Source organism: Callorhinchus milii, unplaced genomic scaffold (assembly GCF_018977255.1).
Source record: "Callorhinchus milii isolate IMCB2004 unplaced genomic scaffold, IMCB_Cmil_1.0 Scaffold61, whole genome shotgun sequence".
In the NCBI taxonomy this organism is placed as follows: domain Eukaryota; kingdom Metazoa; phylum Chordata; class Chondrichthyes; order Chimaeriformes; family Callorhinchidae; genus Callorhinchus; species Callorhinchus milii.
Window position 1 is genome coordinate 198104 of NW_024704802.1, and position 21022 is coordinate 219125.

Here is a 21022-nt window from a genome sequence, read left to right on the forward strand (position 1 = left end):
ACACAAATACACACAATCGCACACACAGAGAGATACACACAGAAACAAACACACAAAAACACGCATACACACACAAAAACATGTATGAACAGATACACAAACAAACACGCAAATACACATTCAGAAACACACAAACAAACATAAACATAAAAAAACTCACAAACACGCACACACATGCACACACAAGTAAACATAACACACACAATCACACACACACACAAAAGCATACAAACACACATAGAAACATACATAAAGATATACAGACACATACTCAAAAACACACATGGAAACACAAAATTTAACACAAACACACATCCACGTAAATATACATATGCAGATACACACAAACAAACACAAAAAAACACGCAAATGCAAACACACACAAACACCCACACACAAAAACACACACACAAACGCAGAAACTCACACAAACTTTCACAAATACACTCACAAACTCATACACACAAAATCGCACACACGGAAACACACACGCAAGCACACACACAAACATAAACAAAATCACACACAAAGACACAAACATAAATACACATACACACAAACAAACACACAAATACATACATAAACATGCACACACAAATATACACACAAACCTACACACATAAGCGCACACACAGAAACATGCATAATCATACATACAAACATACATGCGAACACACCCACGCAAACATATGCAAAACGACACAAACATACACACCTCAAGCACGAATAAACAGCCGCGCACACAAACACACAAACACACACAAAGACACAACAACATAAACAAAATAACATTTATAGAGCGCCTTTCATGTCGGGAGGACGTCCCGAAGCGCTGAATAGTCAGGGGGCGGGGTCCCAGCATGAGGAAGGGATGGGGTAGGGGTGATGGGTGAGGAAGGGGTGATGTAGCGGTGAGGCAAGTCAGAGAGGTGGGAGGGCAACTAGAAGCACGGTCGAAGAAAAGGGTCTTGAGACCGGCCTTGAAGGAGCCAAGGGAGGAAGCGAGGGGAAGGGACCGTGGGATGGAGTCCCAGAGTGTGGGGCAGAGAGGCTGAAAGCCCGGACACCGATGGGAGGGCGGGTCAGGCGGGAGACATGGAGCAGCGCGGAGCCCACTGGACGGAGGGAGCGGCAGGTTGTAGGGAGTCAGCAGGTCAGAGAGGGGAGGAGGGGACGAGGCCATGGATGGCCTTAAAGGTGAGCACGAGGAAATTGAACTGTTAGGGGAGTCAGTGGAGTCGAGCGAGGGTGGGAGTGATGGGGTCGGGCGAGGGTGGGAGTGATGGGGTCAGGCGAGGGTGTGAGTGATGGTGTCTTTCCACAGTGGGAGTGATGGGGTCGGGCAAGGGTGGGAGTGATGGGGTCGGGCAAGGGTGGGAGTGATGGGGTCGGGCGAGGGTGGGAGTCATGGGGTCGGGGCGCCTGGTGTGTGAAAGTACACGAACTGCAGTATTTGGATGATCTGCAGCTTGTGAAGGGAAGAGTTGGGAACACATACAAAAACATACACACAATCGCACACACTCACAGGAACATACACAAACACACACACACCATCGCACACACTCACAGGAACGTACAAAAACACACAACAACAACAATAGCAACAACAACTAGATTATATCTGTATGGCGCCTTTCACGTTGGGAGGTCGTCCCAAGGCGCTGACACACACACAAAAACACACATTCACAAACGCACACACAATCACAAAGACACACATATACACAAACATACACACACCAACACACAATCAATGGCACTCAGAAAAAAACCGAAACACACACACACAGTCACACACGCGCACACACAGAAATACACAGAGACACACAAACACACACACACACACAAAGAAATGCACACACACAGACACACATTCACACTCACACAAACCCTCACAGAAACACATAGACAAACATATACAGACACACGCACACATGCACACAGACACGCAAACGGAAACACACAAGGCACACACGTAGACAAATTCACAAACACATGCACAGACTAACACACACACATAAAAATACACACACAGCGTAGTCACAGGTTAATGTTAAAGTGGTTTAAGAATATAAAACAGTTGTTGTCATGGTTTAATGTTAACATGTATTTTAATATAAAATAGAAGCGCAAAGGCTGCAAACCTCAGTGACTGAAGACAGAAAAGAATAAAATGTTGTTAAAGGGAGAATTGAAACATTATGAATATAACCATATAAGGAGTTGTTTTTCTTTAAAAAAGACAGCTTTGGCTGGAGTTATTAAGGTGTCTTTAAACAAACATGTTTTAGATATTTCTCGGGAACGGTAGCGGAGCAGTGCGAGCCGCGACCAGGTCTGTAACAGAAATCCGGTCGGTACCGTTTTGTGTCTTGTGTATTATTTTATTGTTTCATTTATTTGTGTATTTCCTGCTGTTTTGACCTGAATATGGTGACTGAACTCAACCAATTGGTAAACTGGAATCGGATCATTGAAAAGTTGTTGGAGATAGATGCAAATGTTTCTAAGAGCAGACACACACACACACAGAAACACACACACAGACACACACATTAATACATGTTGAGAGTTTGATGTAAACGATGGTTTGTGGCCTCACACTGTCACACCGATTCCTGTCACAATATTCAGCCGCACTGATTAGACAATCACAATAAACACATTGAGATATTGGAGTCATTCAGACTCTGGAGACACAGTGTGTTACTTACCACAGACTCTGTATTTTACACTGCGGGTTCTTCAGAACCTCACACAGTCGCTTCACTCCACAATCTTCCAGTTTATTATAACTCAGGAGCAGTTCCGTCAGTGAGTGGTTTGTGCTGAGAGCGGAGGTCAGATCCTCGGTACAATCAGCTGTCAAATTGTTACTGTTCAACCTGGAGATTAGAGACACAGAGACATAACAGGGATCAGAGTAAACACAGTGTGTGTAACCCACTGTCACTCACAGTTTGTTTGATGCTGGACAGGTTGCAGGAGTGACGGGGTCCGGCGAGGGTGGGAGTGATGGGGTCGGGGAGCCTGGTGTGTGTGAATATATGAGCTGCAGAGTTTGGATGATCTGCAGCTGCGAAGGGAAAAGTTGGGAACACAAACACACACACAATCGAACACACTCACAGGAACATACACAAACACACACAAACAATATTTGTATAGCGTCTTTCACGTCGGGACGAAGTCCGAATGCGCTGACAACACACACAAACACTCAGAAATGCACATACAAACACAAAGACAATCATATACACAAACAAACAAACGTGCACAAATACACACACAGAAACACACACACAGACACAATGACACATGCACAAGAAAAACACAGAAGCTCACTTAAAAATACACACAAACACACTCACAAAAATACTCAGACACACATACACAGAAACACGCACACACATAGAGATACGCAAACATACACTCACAAAACACACACAGACATAATCGCATTCACTGACACACACACAGAGTCATACACACAGTGTTGTCGTGGGATAATGTTAAAGTGTGGTTTAAGAGTATAAAATAGAAGTGTAAAGGCTGCAAAGCTCAGTAACTGAAGGCATAACCCAAAACAATGGCAATATAAGGTCAGGACGTACAGGGACACAGAAAGTCTGTTCACACTTATACACTGGATGAAGGGATTGATGAGGAGAGAATAAAATGTGGTTAAAGGGAGAATTGAAACATTTTGTGGACAGAACCATATAAGGAGTTGTTTTTCTTAAAAAAAAACAGCTTTGACTGGAGATATTAAGGTGTCTTTAAACAAAGGTGTGTTAGATATCTCTCGGGAACGGTAGCGGAGCAGTGCGAGACACGACCAGGGCTGTGAAAAGAATCCGGTCGGTACCGTTTTGTGTCTTGTGCATTATTTTATTGTTTCATTTACTTGTGCATTACCTGCTATTTTGACCTGAATATAGTGACTGAACTCAACCAATAGGTAAACTGGAATCGGATCATTTTAAAATTGTTGGAGAGAGTCGCAAATTTTATGTTTGTGTGTGTGACACACACATACACAGACACACAGAGGCACACACACAGACACACACACACACACATTACCACATGTTGAGAGTTTGATGTAAACGATGATTGTGGCCTCACACTGTCACACCGATTCCTGTCACAATGTTCAGCCGCACTGATCAGACAGTCACAATAAACACATTGAGATATTGGAGTCATTCAGACTCTGGAGACACAGTGCGTTACTTACCACAGACTCTGTATTTTACACTCCGGGTTCCTCAGAGCCTCACACAGTCGCTTCACTCCACAATCTCCCAGATTATTGCCCCCCAACCTGGACACAGAGACACAAACACAGGGAATATAGTGTAACAACACAATAAACATTGACATGTATGTACAGGAGCCTTTCACGTGGGGAGCAAGTCCCAAGGCGCTGGGACCAGGGTCACACACATGTGCACACACACATATCACAGTGTCTCTCTCTCTCACTCTGATTCTCTCTCTGTCTCTGCCTCAAAACAGTCACTACGTTTCATAATATATTCTCTTTCACCGTCTTTCTCTCTTTCTCTCTCTCTCTCTGTCTTTTTCTAAGTCTTTCACTTTGTCTCAGTCTCTCTCTCTCTATATATATATTTCTTTCTCTGCCTCTCCCACAAAACACAGTTACTACACGTTATAGCATATTCTCTCACACAATCTCTCTGTTTCTCTTAGTCTGTCTCTTCATCGTCTCTCCCTCTGCCTCTACCGCAGTATCTCTCTCTCAGTCTCTCAGCCTCTATCTCTCAGTCTATCTCGCTTAGCCTCTCTCTCTTTCTCAGTCTCTCTCTCTGTTTGTCTCTCAGATTCTCTCTCACTCTATCTCTGTCTCTCACTCTCTCTCTCTTTCCCAGTCTCTGTGTGTGTGTGTGTGTCTGTGTGTCTCAGTCTCACTCTATCCCTGTCTCTCAGTCTTTCACACTATCTTTCTCTATCGAGGTCTCTCAGTATCCCTTTCTATCTCTCTCTCACAGTTTCTCTCACTCTGTGTCTCTGAGTCACTTTCTCTCTCATTCTCTCTCTTTGTCTGTTTCTCTCCCTCTCTCACAGCCACACACTCTCGCTCTCATTCACTCACTCAGTTTGTCTCTCTCAGTCTCGGTTTCCCAGACTCTCACCCTCTCACAGTCTCTTTCTCTCAGTCACTCACTCTCTTAGTCTCTCTTTCCCTCTCTCTCTGTCTTTCAGTCTCTCTCTCTCTCGCTCCTTGTCTCTCAGTCTCCCTCAGTGACTCTCTTCAACCTCCTCCGTTCTTTCGTCCCCTCTTTTTCTCTCTCTCTCTTTCTCTCTCTTTGTCAGTCTCTCTCACTGACTCTCTCTCTGTTTCTCTCTCTCTCTGTCTCTTTCTCTCTCGCAGTAACAGTCTATCACCCACAAAACACAGTGTCACTACACTTTATAATATATCTCACAGTCTCTCTTTCTCTACGCTTTTCTTTCTCTTATTCTCTTTTTCTGTCTTGCGCTCTATTCTTTCCCTCATTCAGTCACTCGCTGTGTCTCTGTCTTTCTCTTTGACTCTCACACTCTCTCTCTCTATCTGTCAGTTTCTTTATCAGTCTCTCTCTCTCTCTCTGTCACACAGTAACTTACTCTGGCTCTCCAACAAGACACACTCACTATTCGTTTAATATATTTTTGTCTCAGTCTCTCTCTGTGTCTCTGTTTGTCTCTCTTTCCCTCTCAGTCTCTACCTCTTTGTCTCTCCCACAAAATACGCAGTCACGACATGTAATATTTCATCCACCCTATTCTCTCTCACTCTGTCTGTCTTTCTCTCAGTCTGTCTCTCTCAATCTCTCTCTTACTTTCTTTCTCTCAGTCTCTCTCTGATTCTCTTTCACTCCCTCTTTCTCTCCCTAACTCAGTTTCTCTCTCAGTCTCACTCTGAACGTTTCACTCTCTATCATTCTCTGTCTTCGTCTCTCACTCTATCTTTCTCTCACTCAGTCTCTCTTCACTATCTGTCTCTCATTCTCTCTTTTTCTTTCTGTCGCTTAATCCCTCTCACAAAAAAACCTCTCACATGTTATATTTCTTCTCCTATAGTCTCCCAGTCTCTTTTTCTCTATCTGTCTATCACTCTGTCTTTCTCTCACTCAGGCTCTCTTCTCTCTCAGTTTCTCTTTCCATCTCTGTTTCTTTCCGTCCATCTCTCTCAGGCCTCCTCTATCTCTTAATCTCAAGGGATTACTGGCTGGAGATATTAAAGTGTCTTTAAACAAAGGTGTGTTAGATTTTCTCTCGGTAAAGTTAGCGGAGCAGTGCGGGACACGACCAGTGCTGTGACAGAAATCCGGTCGGTACCGTTTTGTGTCTTGTGTATTATTTTATTGTTTCATTTACTTGTGCATTACCTGCTATTTTGACCTGAATATAGTGACTGAACTCAACCAACAGGTAAACACACACATACACAGACACACAGAGACACACACACAGACACACACACTCACAGACACATACACACACACACAGAAAGACACACACACATTACCACATGTTGAGAGTTTGATGTAAACGATGGCTTGTGGCCTCACACTGTCACACCGATTCCTGTCACAATATTCAGCCGCACTGATCAGACAGTCACAATAAACACATTGAGATATTGGAGTCATTCAGACTCTGGAGACACAGTGCGTTACTTACCTGAGACTCTGTATTTTACACTCCGGGTTCCTCAGAGCCTCACACAGTCGATTCACTCCACAATCTCCCAGATTATTGCCCTCCAGCCTGGACACAGAGACACAAACACAGGGAATATAGTGTAACAACACAATGTACATTGACATGTATATACAGGAGCCTTTCACGTGGGGAGCAAGTCCCAAGGCGCTGGGACCAGTGTCACACACACACACATGTGCCCACACATCACAGTCTCTCTCTCTCTCTCTCTAATTCTCTCTCTGTCTCTCCCTCAAAACAGTCACTATGTTTTATAATGTATTCTCTTTCACCGTCTCTCTCTCTCTGTCTCCTTTTGTCTTTCACTTTTTGTCGGTCTCTCTCTTTCAGTTTCTCCTCTGCCTCTCCCACAAATCACAGTTGTTGCACGTTATAACATATTCTCTCTCACTGTCTCTTTCTCTCAGTCTCTCTCTCTCTTTCACTGTCTCAGTCTCTATCTCTCAGACTCTCTGAGGCTGTCCCTCATTCTCTCTCTCACTCTGTATCTCTGAGTCATTTACTCTCTCAGTCTCTCTCTCAGTCTCTTTCTCTATCTCTCGCGCAATTCCTCCCAATCTCTCCCCCTCACTCTCATTCACTCTGTTATCTGTTTCCCCCTAAAACACACATTCGCTACACTTTAAAATATATTTTCTCTCAGTCTCTGTCTCTATCTCTCTCTCTCGATCTCTCTCTCTCTCAGTCAATCTCATTCAGTCACTATCTCTGTCTCTCTGTCTCACCGACAAAACATACACTCAGTGCACATTATAATATAATCTCTCTCCATTTATGTCTCACTCAGTCTTTCTCTTTCTGTCTCTCTCTCTCTCAGTATCTCTCTCAGTCGCTCTCTAAGACTATGTCTCCCTCTCTCCCCCTCTCTTTCTCAGTCTCTCTTTGACAGTCACTCTCACAGTCTTTCCTCTGCCTTTGCCTTTCTCTGTCGCTCATTCTCGCCCTTAAGTCTCTCTCTTTCTCTCAATCTCGAACTCTCACTCTCTCTCTCCCCAATTCTCTCATTCTCTTAGCCTCTGTCTTTCAGTCTATCTCGCTTAGTCTCTCTAACTCTCTGCCTCTCAGCCTCTCTCTTTCTCGGTCTCTCTCTCTCTGTGTGTCTCTCGGACTATCTCTCTCTCTACCTCTGTCTCTCAGTCTGTATTCCTCTCAGACTCTCAGACTATCTTTCTGTATCGGTGTCTCTCAGTATCTCTTCCTGTCTCACTCTCACAGTCTCTCTCGCTCCGTGTCTCTGAGTCACTTTGTCTCTCAGAGTCTATCTCTGTTTGTTACTTTTCCTCTGTCGCAGTCACTCTCTATCTCTCATTCTCTCACTCAGTTTGTCTCTCTCAGTCTCCCTTTCCCAGTCTCTCACTCTCTCTCAGTCTCTCTCTCTCAGCCATTGGATCTCTCAGTCTGAGCCATTCAGACTCTCTGTCTCTCTCCCAGTATCTCAGTCTTTCTCAGTGACTCTCTGATGCTCTCTCCTCCTTTCTTTCTGTTCTCTTTCTCTCTCTCGCTGACTCTTTCCCTCTCTTTGTCAGTCTCTCTCACTGACTCTCTGTTTTTCTCTCTCTCTCTCTATCTCGCTCTCGCAATAATTCTCTGTCACCCACAAAACACAGTGTCACTCTACTTTATAATATCTCTCTCACAGTCTCGCTCTTTCTACTTTTTTCTCTGTCATTCTCTTTCTGGGTCTCTCGCTCTGTTTTTTCTCTCATTCAGTCTCTCACTCTGTCTGTCTTTCTCTCAGTATTTCTCTCTCTCAATCTCCCTCTTAGTTTCTTTCTCAGTCTCTATTTGATTCTCTTTCTCTCCCTCTTTCTCTTCTCTCAGTCTGTCTCTCTCAGTCTCACTGTTTACACTAAACTCTATATCAGTCTCTGTCTTCGTCTCTCGCTCGATTTTTCTCTACTCAGTCTCCATTATCTGCCTCTCTCATTCTCTCTTTCTGTCTCTGTCTCTTAGTCCCTCTCACAAAAAAGTCACAACACATTATATTTCTTCTACCCTCGTCTCTCTCTTTCTCATTCTCTCTCTCTCTCAGTCTTTCTCTCAGTCTCTGTATCTCTCTGTCCGTCTCTCTCTCTCAGTCCCCCTCTATCTCTCAGTCTCTTTCATAATATCTCACGAAATATTTTTTGAGGGGATTATTAACCCTAGAAACGCGATCTGCAAACTCTCTAACAACCGGATTGTGACTGACTGTGAGGCAAACAGACATAAGTGGAGTAAGGAAACATCCGTAAGGTTTTGCCCTGTCAGGAATCACCCCCAGGCCCTCTCGCTAGCGAGGCGAGGGCTCTAGCCACTGAGCTACAGGGCTCAGACTGCAGTGTGTGAGCAGACACAGGCTAACTCAGGGCTAAAGCTGTGTAGACTTTATTCTAGGGGACGGTTTTGCACAGACGTTTTGGCTGTAAATTTACCAACTAAACACTACCTCAGGACATGATTTCTCCACAAATGTATTTGCGTCCGGGAGCTAAAGCCTTTTGGGAATACACATGGAATCATTGACCTGAGTGAGTTAAACATCTCAGGATTAGGGAGGAAGCCCCAACATCATACATGTCTGAGCCGGACACACACACACACACACATAGAACCCGCAAACAGACACGCATGTACACACAGATTCAAAACAAACATATACCGTGGGACCAGAGTCAGATACACCCACACAAGTGCACACACGCAAACTATTTCTGTCCCTCACAGTCTCTCTCTCGCTCTCCGTCTCTCTCTCTCGGAATCTCAATCTCCGTCTCTGAATCTCTCTCAGTCTCTCTCTTTCAATCTCCCGATCGCTCTCTCTCTCTCTTTCTGTCTCTCTCAGTCTCTCGCTCAATCCGCAGTTAACATACTTGGTAATATATTCCCTCTCACTCTCTCTCTAACAGAGTCTCACTCTTAGTCTCTCTCAGTCACTCTCTCTGTCTTTTAATCGCGCTCTCTCTCAAACTCGTTTTCCCTCTTTCTCTCTCTCTCTCCCTCGGTGCCTCTCTTTTCGCTCTCTGTCTCTCCCACATATCACAAAGTAAGTTCACTTGAAAATATAGTTTCACTCCCAGTCTCTTATCAGTCCCTTTTATCAGTACATCTCCATGGCTCTCTCTCTTTCCAACTGTCTGTCTGTCTCTCTCTCTCGCAGTCAGTCACACTCTCTCCTCGTCTCTCTCTCTCATTCTCTCTGTATCTGTCACAGTTTCTCTCTCCGTGTCTCCCCAAAGCATAATCACTGCATTTTATAATTTATTTTCTCTGACAGTCTCTCTCTCTCTCTCAGTCTTTCTTTCTGTTTCTGTCTCTCCCTCTCTTTCTCTATGTCTCCCTCTCTGTCAGTTTCTCTCTCGGTCTCTCTGAAAAACACATTCACTACACTATACAGTATATTTTCTCGGAGTGTTTCTCAGTCTCTATCTTCCTCACATTCTCTCTACCACCTCAGTCTCTCTCTCTCTCATTCACAGTCTCTCACTGTCTTTCCCACATAATTCAAAGTCACTACACTTGATAATATATTCTCAACACAGTCTGTTTCTCTCCCTCAGTCTCTCTTTCTCTCAATCTCTCTCTCTCTCACAGCAAGACTCTCCCTCGCTCTCTCTTTCTCTCGGGCTCTCTCAGGCTCTCGCTCAGTCTCTCTCTCACTCTGTCTATCGCTTTCTCAGTCTCTCTCAGAATCTCTTTCTCCGTCTGTCCCGCGGTTTCTCCCTTTCTCTCCCTCTCTCTGGCTCGCTCTCTCTCGCTCCCAGTCTCTCTCCGTTACTCCAACAAAACACACAGTCAATACACTTTAAAATATTTTCTCTCACTGTCTCTCTCTCTCAGATTTTCTCTCTGTCGCTCTCTCAGTTTTACTTTCTGTTGTGCTCTCTCTTTCCCTCTCTCTTTCTCTCGTAGTCACTCTCTCTTTTATAGTCTATCCCATTCTCTCTCTCAGTCGCTCACTGACTCTCTCTCGCTCTGTATCTCTCATTGTCTCACTCTCTGTATCTCACCCACCACAAATCAGTCACTACACTTTGTAATATATTTTCTCTCATAATCTCTCCCAATCTCTCTCTATCTCTCAGTCACTCTTTCCCGATCTTTCTCTGTAATAATAATAATAATAATAATCATTGCATTTGATATAGCTCTTTTCACGTCGGGAGGACGTCCCAAAGCGCTTCACAGAATATAATGTAAAGTGAATTGACTGTATATTTGTGGGCGAACGCGGCAGCCAATTGCCCACTGTGCCACAAACAGTCGTAGATTGAAAATGACCAATTTATTATTGAGTTTTTTTTTGGCGGGATTATTATTAGGCTCTGTGTGGAGTAAGGAAACTTGCCCAAGGTTTCGCCCTCTGCCTGGAATTGAACTCAGGTCTCTCACTTGCAAAGCGAGTGCTCTAACCACTGAGCTACAGGACTCCACGACTGTAAGTCAGTCTCTCTATCTCTCCCATGAAACACAGGCACTGCACTTTATAATATATTTTCAGTCTTTCTCAGTCTCTCTTTCTCTCAGTCTCTCGCTCTGAGTCTCTCTCTCTCTCTCTCTCTCTCTCTCTCTCTCTCTCTCTCTCTCTCTCTCTCTCTCTCTCTCTCGCAGTCTCCCTTTATCTCTTATTCAGTTTCTCTCTATCTAACTCAGAGTCTCTCTCTCTGCCTCTCAGTCTCTCTCTCTCAGTCTCTGTCTCTCTAACTCAGTCTCCCTCTGATTCTTCTCTCTGTCTCTCCTACTAAACAGAGTAACTACACTCTATAATATATTTTCTTTCACAGTCACTTTCAAATTATCTCTCACTCTCCTTCTGAGACTCTCTCTCAGTCTCTCATTCTCTAACTCATTCTCTTTATCTCTCTCTTTTTTCTCTCAGTCTCTCTCTCTGCGTCTCGCAACAAGAAAGTCACTACACTTTATAATATGTTCACACTCACCCTCTCTCTCATTCTATCTCTCGCTCTCCATTTCTCTCCCAGTTTCTCACTCCGTTTCTCTCTGAGCCTCTCTCTATCCCCGACTCTGTTTTTCTCTCACTTAATCTCTCTCTGTCTCTCGCTCTGTCACTCTCATTCTCTCTTTCTGACTCTGTCTCTTTATCAGTCTCTTACAGTCTCAGTCCCCGTCTGTCTGACAGTCGCTCTCACATGTTCTCATTGTCTCTCCCAGAAAACAGTCACTGCGCCTTATAATATATTTTTGTCTCAGTCTCTCTTACTGTATCTCTCTCTGTGTCTCTCACAAAACACACAGTTATACGTTATATTTCCTCTCACATTCTATCTCTCTCTTTCTCTCAGCCTCTCTCTCTCTCTCTCACTCTCTCTCTGTGTATCTGTCATTCTCTCTCTCTCTCTCTCTCTCAGTCACTCTCTCTCATTCTCAGTCTCTGTCTCACCCCCAAAACGTACTGTCACTACAATACACAACATATTCTCTGTCACACTGTCTTTCCCTCTCTCCCACTCAATCTCGCTCTGCCTGTCGCTGTGTCTTTCTCATTGAGTCGCTATCTCAGTCTCTTTCAGACTCTCTCTGAATCTCTCACTCTTTCCGTCCGTCCGTCCGTCTATCTGTCTGTCACTCTTCCTGCCTGTCTGCCCGTCTGTCTGTATGTCACTCTGATACTCTGTCTCTCTCTCTCTCTCTCTCTCTCTCTCTGTCTGTCTGTCTGTCTGTCTGTCTGTCTCTCACTCTGTCTCACTATCTCTCTCTCACTCTCTCTCTGCCTGTGTCTGTCTGTTTTTCTGTCTGTGTCTCTCTCTGTGTATCTGTCTCTCTCTCTCTCTCTCTCTATCCGTCTGTATCTCTCGCTCTTTTTGTCTGTTTCTCTGTCTGTGTCTCTCCCTGTCTGTCTATCTCCCCCCCCCACCCATCACTCTCTGAACTGAAAAGCGCTATATCAAATGCAAGGATTATTATTATTATTATCGCTCTGTCTTTCTCTCATTCTGTCTCCCCTTCAGTCTCTTCCAGAGTCTCTCGCTATGGCTCTCCCAGAAAACACATTCACTATATGTTATATGTCCTCTCGTAGTCTCTCTCTCTCTCTCTCTGTCTCTCATTGTGTCTCTCTCTCAGTCTCTCTATCAATCTCTTTCTCTTAGTCTCTCTAACAATCTTTCTATCTCAGTCTCTCTATCTCTCTGTCTCTCACTTACAGCGTCTCTCAGCCTCTTTCTCTCTCCGTCTCTCTTTCTATCTTTTACGCAAAACACACAGTCACCACAGCTTTTAATATATTTTCTCCGCAGTCGCTCTCAGTCTCTCTCTCTCTGTTTATCTCTCCCAATTTTGTTCTCACTCTCTCATAGTCCATCTGTCTCAGTATTTCTTTCTCTCTGCCGCTTTCTCTTTCTGCTTCAGTTTCTTTCTCAGTATCGACCTTTCTCTCCCATTTCTCTCTCTACCAGGCTCTCACTCACACTATCTCTCTATCTGTCCATTGCTCTATCTTTCTCTCACTCAGTCTCTCTCTCTCATTCTCTCTCTAAGTCTCTCGCTCTGTGTCTCTTATTCTCCCTCTCTCACTAATTCGCTGTTTATCTCTCAGTAGCTCTTTCTGCCTCTCTCTCTGCCTGTCAGTCTATCGCTCTCATTTTCTATCTCTCTCTCTTTCTTTCAGTATCTCTCCCAGTCTGTCTCTCTCTCTTTCTCTCGCTCCCTGAGTCAGTGTCTCTCTTTCTCCAACTCTCAGTCTCGCTCTCCATCTGTCGCCGTCTTTCTCTCATTCAGCCTCTCGCTCAATCTCTATCAGCATCTCTCACAGTCTCTCGCTGAATCTCTCCCACAAACACACAGTCACCACAAATTATATTTCCTCTCACAGTCTCTACCCATTTCTCTCAGTCTGTTTATCTCTTTGTCTCTCTATCAGTCTCTTTCTCTCTCAATCTTCCTCTCTCAGTCTTTCTCTCCAGTCTCTGTCCCAATGTCTTTCCCACAAAACACACAGTCACTACGGTTTGTAATATATTTTCTCCACCGACTGTCCCAGCTTCTATCTCTCTCTCTCTCTCTCTGTATCTACTCCCAGGCTCTTTCTCTCTCTCGTAACACTCTCTCTCAGTCTAACTCTCCTTTTCTGTCCTTCGCTTATCTTTCTCTCTCACAGTTTCTCTCTCTCTCTCAGTATCCGTTTCTATCTCAGTCTCTCTCTCCCAGTCTCTCTCTCACAGTGCCTCGCCCTCTGACTCAGTCTCTCTCTCGGTATATCGCTCTAAGTTTCTGTCACACAGTCGCGCTCGTATTATCTTTCTCTTTCTGTGTCTCTCACTCTCTCTCAGTGCTTCTCTGCCTCCACCCCCCCCCCCCTCTCTGGGTGTCTCTTGCGGCCCACCTCCCTCTCTCTGTCAGTCTATCTCTCTCAATCTCTACCTCTCTCTCAGTCTCTTTCTCTCTCGCAGTTACTCTCTCTCTCAGTCTCTCGTGCTTTCAGAGAATGAGCGAGAGGGAAGCAAATGCAAAGTGACTGTGTGTTTTTCTTTGAGAGACAGAGAGAAGGAAACTGAGAGAGAGAGAGTGACTGAGTGAGTGACAAAGAGAGAGGATATGAGTGAGAAAAAAACTGCAAAAGAAATAGAAAATGAGACAGAGTTAGTGAAGAGAGGGAGACTGAGAGGGAGAATACATTATTAAGTGTATGATAGGAGGCTTTTTCTCTCTCTCTTAGAGAGGAGGAGACAAAGAGACTGACAGAGAAAGAGAGAGAGGCAGAGAGAGAAGCAAAGAGACTGTGTGTGTGTGTGTGTGCGTGAGAAAGCGAGAGAGACACACACACAGAGCGAATTTATTAAAAAGTGTATTGACTGTGTTTCGTGGGAAAGAGTGAGAGAGAGACTGAAGCAGCGACGGAAGAAGCAGCGAGTGACTGAGATTGAGAGAGAGACTGAGAGTGAAAGCAAGAGACAGAAAGTGAGAATGAGAGAGAACGAGAGAGAGACGAGGAGAAAGACTGACAGCGATAGGGAGAAAAAGGCAGTGAGAGATATATATCCAGTGTATTTGCTGGGAGAGACAGAGAGAGAGAAAGAAAGATGGGCAGAGACTGAGCAAGAATATATATGTGTGTGTAGCGAATCTATGTTTTTTGGGAGAGACAAAGAAACACAATTGTTCGTGGAGACAAAGTGTAGCTGGTGTAAGAGACAGCATCAGATAACAATAATCGTAATAATAAGCCTTGCATTTGTTACAGCACCTTATCTGGACAAGACGCCTTAACATTCTGGGCTGCTGGGGCTACATGCAGTGGGATCTCCCCAGTGCCTGGTCCTGGCAGCAGCACAGTTTACGCTGAGTCTATTCCAGCAGCACTGTAACCCTCAGTCAGTGTGTGAGTGAGGCTAATGTCTTGGCTTCTGCAGCCCGGCCTTTAATCACCAGGTTCTGGGCAGTGTATCTCTCTATTCTCTCGTTATCCAAACACTGTGAGCCCCAGACCTGGGAAAGAGAATCTCTGTGGCTGTGAGATCTCAGGAGATGGAAATGGAGACTCTTCACCAGGGCCAGGGGAGCCCACACCTGTCAGACTGATGTCAGGCTGAGGGAGATGTGTTTGGGGTGAATTATGTTGTATCAGTGTTATAATATTGTACTGGAGAGAGGGTGTTTCAGCCCCTGGATAAATGGGATGGTCTTTTTACCCTGGAATACTGCACTTAGGGAGGAGCTGCCGCCAGGAGCAGAGGACACAGGAATTTTTCGGCCGAACCACACGGTTCAGGAGAGTGAGCCCTTGGGTCCTAAGCTGGTGGGAAGCTCAGAGGCTTAGAGGTTAGAAGGGTGTCTGTGTGTCAGAGACTCTGTGGTCAGGAGAACCATCTCCTGTATGAATAACCATGAAAAACCGAATGGCGTCTCTGAACGTAAGCTCTGGTCTGTCTGACCTGGGATCAAGTTACAATTTATTCAATAAAGTGAGCATCCCAGTCGGGAGTCAGCAACCAATCCCAATAACATCAGCAAAATGGGAATGCCACCGAAGGGCTCAGGGTGTGGAGCAGTCAGGTGTGCAGTGGAATGTCAGCCATTCACATCCCAATCCCCCAGGACAGGACTGTGGTGTGTGACGGCCATCACACTGTGACCTACTGTTCCCTCCAGCTGTGTCATACCATTCTCCCATTGATCAGCTGGTGTTTAATGCCATTAAAGTCCTGGAGAATGGCTTTGAAATAAGAATAATATGAATAAGATTTACAAATAGAGTAACTTACAGCAACTCTTGACACTTGTGCAGAGCAGCAAACAGACGCTGGAGACCCTCCTCCTGAATGTAGCAGTTCCTCAGATTCAGTTGTTTTATTGTGTCACACAGTCCAATGGCCTGAGACACCACAACACAGTCTATCGGTGTCAGTCTCAATGCTTTCTCTGAAGAGTAGTCACCAAATGTCAGTGTGTGTACAGAGCCCAGTGTGAGCTGTGCCAGGGCTTGATTCTGAGACTCAAACAGGTAGTGGAGTGTGTTCAGCAGCTTCCTTTTCGCATTGACGGTGTCTGTGTCTCTGATCTGAGTTTTAACCTTCTCCTTCAGCCAATCGATCACCGCGCAGGTTGTCTGATGGACAAATGGGCCCAGAAACTCCTCCAGTGGCTGAGCTGCCCGTGGGGAGGAGAGACCCGCAACAAAGCGCAGGAATATCTCAAACCGGCCATCACTTTTACTGCGAGCTTGATAAAAGCAATCCTGAATACTTTCTGGATTCGGAGTCAGCAACTGAGCGAGTGCGGCTACAAACTCCTGGATGGTGAGGTGCGGGAATGTGTAGACCACACTGTGCTCTGAAGACTCTCTCTCCACAAGTTCCATGAGAAAACCAGAGAGGAACTGCGAAGGCTGGAGGTTATATTTGAACAGATCTTCATCATTAAAGACAATGTTTCTCTGGGAGACTCCAGTGAAGGCCATCTCACCAATCTTCAGCATCACATCACGGGGGCTTTCCATCTTGACACTGTGATGTGATAGTATGTTATAAATATAATAGGAGAAGAGTTGTGTGACTGTCTTGGGAACTCGCTGTTTGTTGCTGTGTTTCCGTGTGAAGAAGGGACCCAGAGACAGAGCGAGGATCCAGCAGTAGGACGGGTTGAAGCACATGGTGAACAGGAGCTCATTTTCCTCCACGTGGCTGTAAACAGCAGCCGCCACCTCCTGATCCTCAAAGAACTTGTGAAAATATTCCCTTTTCTCTTCACCCACAAATCCCAGGATTTCAGCCCAGACACTGACCTGAGCCTTTGCCAGTAACTGTAATGCAGTGGGGCGGCTGGTCACCAGCACTGAGCAGCCTGGCAGCAGCTGTTTCTGTATTAAACTGTACACAATGTCAGAAAGTTTACAACGGAATTCAGGGTCTGTGCACCTGCGCTGAGGCTCTGTGTCTCTCCGACTGTCAGCGAAATCAATACTTCCCCTAAATTCATCCAAACCATCAAATATAAAGAGCAATGTCTCTGGGTGTTTCCACAGCTCATCCAGAACACCCCTGAGGTAAGTATACTGCTCTGTGATCAGACGGTTTAGTGTAATTCTGCAGTTTAATCTGTTTAGATCTCGGAATTTAAAAATAAATACAAAGTGAAAGTGAGGATAGATTTTGCCTGTGGCCCAGTCATGGACAATCTTTTGCACCATGGTTGTTTTTCCAATCCCCGCCACTCCACTCACTACTGCGGAAGTCCCTGTGAAATTGCCAGATCCCCTCCTCTTGAAGAATTTTTTCAACCAGGAAATTGGACCTCCTCCAGAGAAGCTGCTGTGGAACAGTTTATCAATTCGGATTTTTTCCAGCTCTCCCCGGAGCTGCTTCTGTCTCCACTCCTCGTGTTCTCTGCCTCTCGCCAGCAGCTCATGTTCTACCAGATCCCGGTCACGTACATCAGAAATAATTGTTAGCTCTGTGTAGCGAACAACCAACTGAAACTGCTTCACCTTCTCCTTTATCAGGATGGTCTTCACTACCAGTTTCTCAGTTTGTTTCTTTAACGTCTCCTTGTGCAATTGCTGAATGGCTTCATGTGGAACAATAATCAATCGGAGAATAAATTGAGGAATTATTTAGCATTATTAAAAAATGACATTTATTTTCAGTTAAGGCTTTGAAAGAAGGATTACATTCCAAAGCGCTGCATACGACTTAGTTTAAAGTGTGGTGACTGTGTTTGTTGAGCAGATGCCAGTTTGCGGAAAGCGACAGCAGCCACAAGTAGTCGGGAAGTGCGTGACTACATTTATTTGAGGGATTGTTGGCCAGGAATCCGGGAGATTCCATTCTCTGGAATGTGGTGCCTAAAACTGACCGCAATAACAACAACAAAACTACATTTACAGAGTGCTTTTTACGTCATTAACTTTACTAATTGAGGTGTCCTGCTTCTCCCAGTCTATGTGAAAAATAAAATCTCCCATTATAGCCGTGTTATTATTGCTGCATGCCACCCTGATTTCCGTATTTATATATTGTGAACTGAAACCCATAACTCTGATTGCGAGACAAGAGGAACACAAACTGAGTTGAACAAACAGGGAGTAAACAATCTGAATTATATTAATAATAGTAATAATCGCAATAATCCTTGGTTTGATATAACGCTTTTCACGTCTGCTAGACGTCCTAAAGTGCTTCACAGAATATACTGTAAAGTGAATTGACTGTATATTTGTGGCCAAACGCGGCAGCAATTGCGCACAGCCATGTCCCACAACCAGTCATAGATTAAAAATGACCAAATTATTGTCTTTTTTTTGGTTTCTTGGAGGGATTATTATTAGGCGTGTGGACTAAGGAAACTTGCCCAAGTTTTCGCCCTGTCTGGATTTGAACAGACGTCAGAACATTGAAAACATGGTAGATATTCAGGGCATTATATGATGAATGCGTGACTTCTTGTAGAAAAGATCATTCAAAAGTAATATTTGCTGAAATAATTCAAGAATTAAATAAGGATCATTCCTCTCACTCCTCATCTCCCTTCTCCCATCTTCCTTCGGCTGCCTACTATCCCTCCCTCCTACCTCTCCCCTCCATACTCCCTTCTCCCCTCCATGTTCACTTTTCCCCTCCATACACCCCTCCATACTCCTTTCTCCCCTCCATACTCCCCTCTTCCCTCCATACTCCCCTCTCACCTCCATACTCCCCTCTCGCCTCCATACTCTCCTATCGACTCCATACTCCCCTCTCCCCTCCATAATCCCCTCTCCCCTCCATATTCCCCTCTATACACCACTCACCTCGATACTCTCCTATTCCCTCCATACCTTCCTCTCCCCTCCATGCTCCTCACTTCCTTCCATACTACCCTCTCACCGCCATAATCCTCTCTCCCCTCAATACACCCTCTCCCCTCCATACACCGCTCTCCCCTCCGTACACCGCTCTCCACGCCATACTCCACTTTTCCCGCCATACTCCACTCTCCCGTCCACACTTCACTCTCCCGCCCACACTTCCCTCTCCCCTCCACAATCCCCTCTCCCCTCCATGCTAACCACTCCATCCATACCCCTCTCTCCCCTCCATACGCCCCCTCCCCTCCATACGCCACTCTCCCCTCCATACGCCCCTCTCCCCTCCATACGCCCCTCTCCCCTCCATACGCCCGTCTCCCCTCCATACGCCCCTCTCCCCTCCATACGCCCCTCTCCCCTCCATACGCCCCTCTCCCCTCCACACGCCCCTCTCCCCTCCATGCTGACTACTCCATCCATACTCCGTTCTCCACTCCATACGTCTCTCTCCCCTCCATACGGCCCTCTCCCCTCCATACGGCCCTCTCCCCTCCATACGCCCGTCTCCCCTCCATATGCCCTTCTCCCCTCGATACGCCCCTCTTCCCTCCATAATCCCCTCTCCCCTCCATAATCCCCTCTCCCCTCCATGCTAACCACTCCATCCATACGCCCCTCTCCCCTCCATACGCCCCTCTCCCCTCCATACGCCCCTCTCCCCTCCATACGCCCCTCTCCCCTCCATACGCCCCTCTCCCCTCCATACGCCCCTCTCCCCTCCATACGCCCCTCTCCCCTCCATACGCCCCTCTCCCCTCCATACGCCCCTCTCCCCTACGTACGCCCCTCTCCCCTCCATGCTAACCACTCCATCCATACGCCCCTCTCCCCTCCATACGCCCCTCTCCCCTCCATACGCCCCTCTCCCCTCCATACGCCCCTCTCCCCTCCATACGCCCCTCTCCCCTCCATACGCCCCTCTCCCCTCCATACGCCCCTCTCCCCTCCATACGCCCCTCTCCCCTCCATACGCGCCTCTCCCCTCCATACTCGCCTCTCCACCCCATACGCGCCTCTCCCCTCCATACGCGCCTCTCCCCTCCATATGCGCCTCTCCAATGATACGCCCCTCTCCAATCGATACGCCCCTCTCCCCTTCGTACGCCTCTCTCCCCTTCGTACGCCTCTCTCCCCTTCGTACGCCTCTCTCCCCTTCGTACGCCCCTCTCCCCTTCATACGCCTCTCTCCCCTTCGTACGCCCCTCTCCCTTTCGTACGCCCCTCTCCCCTCCATACGTCGCTCACCCCTCCATAATACACTCTTCATCCATAATCCCCTCTCTCCTCCATAATCCCTCTCGCCTCTATGATACTGTCTCGCTTCTATATTCCCCTTCTCCACTCCCCTGCATACCTCCTCTCCCGTTCATATTCACCTCTCCTCTCTCCTCCATGCTCCCCTCCATGCTGCCCTCCATGCTCCCTCCCTGCTCCCCTCGCAACTCCATGCTCCCCTCAATGGTCCCCTCCGTGCTCTTTTCATCCCTCTATGCTCCCTTCTACTCTTCGTGTTCCTCTCCATGTTCCCTTCTCGGCTCCACACACCCTTGTATGCTCCCCTCTCCCCTGCAAGCTTACCTGAACACTCCATGCTCCCCTCTCCCGTGCATGTTTACCTGTCTCCTCCATGCTCCCCTCTCCCCTTCATGCTCTCCTGCCCAACTCTATACTCCCTTCCCCACTCCATACTCCCCTCTCCCCACTCCATAATACTCTCTGCCCACCATACACCCCTCTCCCCAACATACTCCTCTCTCCAGTACAATCTTCGCTCCCTCCTCCCACATCCCCCCTCCCCTCGTTCGTATTTTCTGTATATCATCAGTAAATGGTAAACTGCCAAACTGTGTATTTCAGAAGTGATTGCCTAGTTTGTATCTTGTCCCTGTCACATACCTTTCAGATCACTGGAGACATCTGATACACTTCGGACAATGGTCACCTCATCCACTAGACTGGCACCTGTTTGAATAGAGTTAATATTATTAAATTTAAGGGATAGTG

General features: G+C 46.2%; 1 protein-coding gene across 1 annotated transcript in view; it reads right to left on the reverse strand.

Annotated features, from left to right (window-relative positions):
* LOC121851581 (NACHT, LRR and PYD domains-containing protein 3-like) overlaps positions 1-21022 on the reverse strand; it is a gene marked incomplete at its 3' end in the record, with an annotated part of 37791 nt that overhangs the window by 13971 nt on the left and 2798 nt on the right. The window contains exons 4-6 of the mRNA XM_042345569.1: positions 20915-20980; positions 15939-17739; positions 6762-6783 (exon numbers count right to left, since the gene is read on the reverse strand). Of these exons, the coding sequence (XP_042201503.1) occupies positions 6762-6783; positions 15939-17739; positions 20915-20980 (1889 nt within the window). The remainder of the gene's footprint in view (positions 1-6761; positions 6784-15938; positions 17740-20914; positions 20981-21022) is intronic.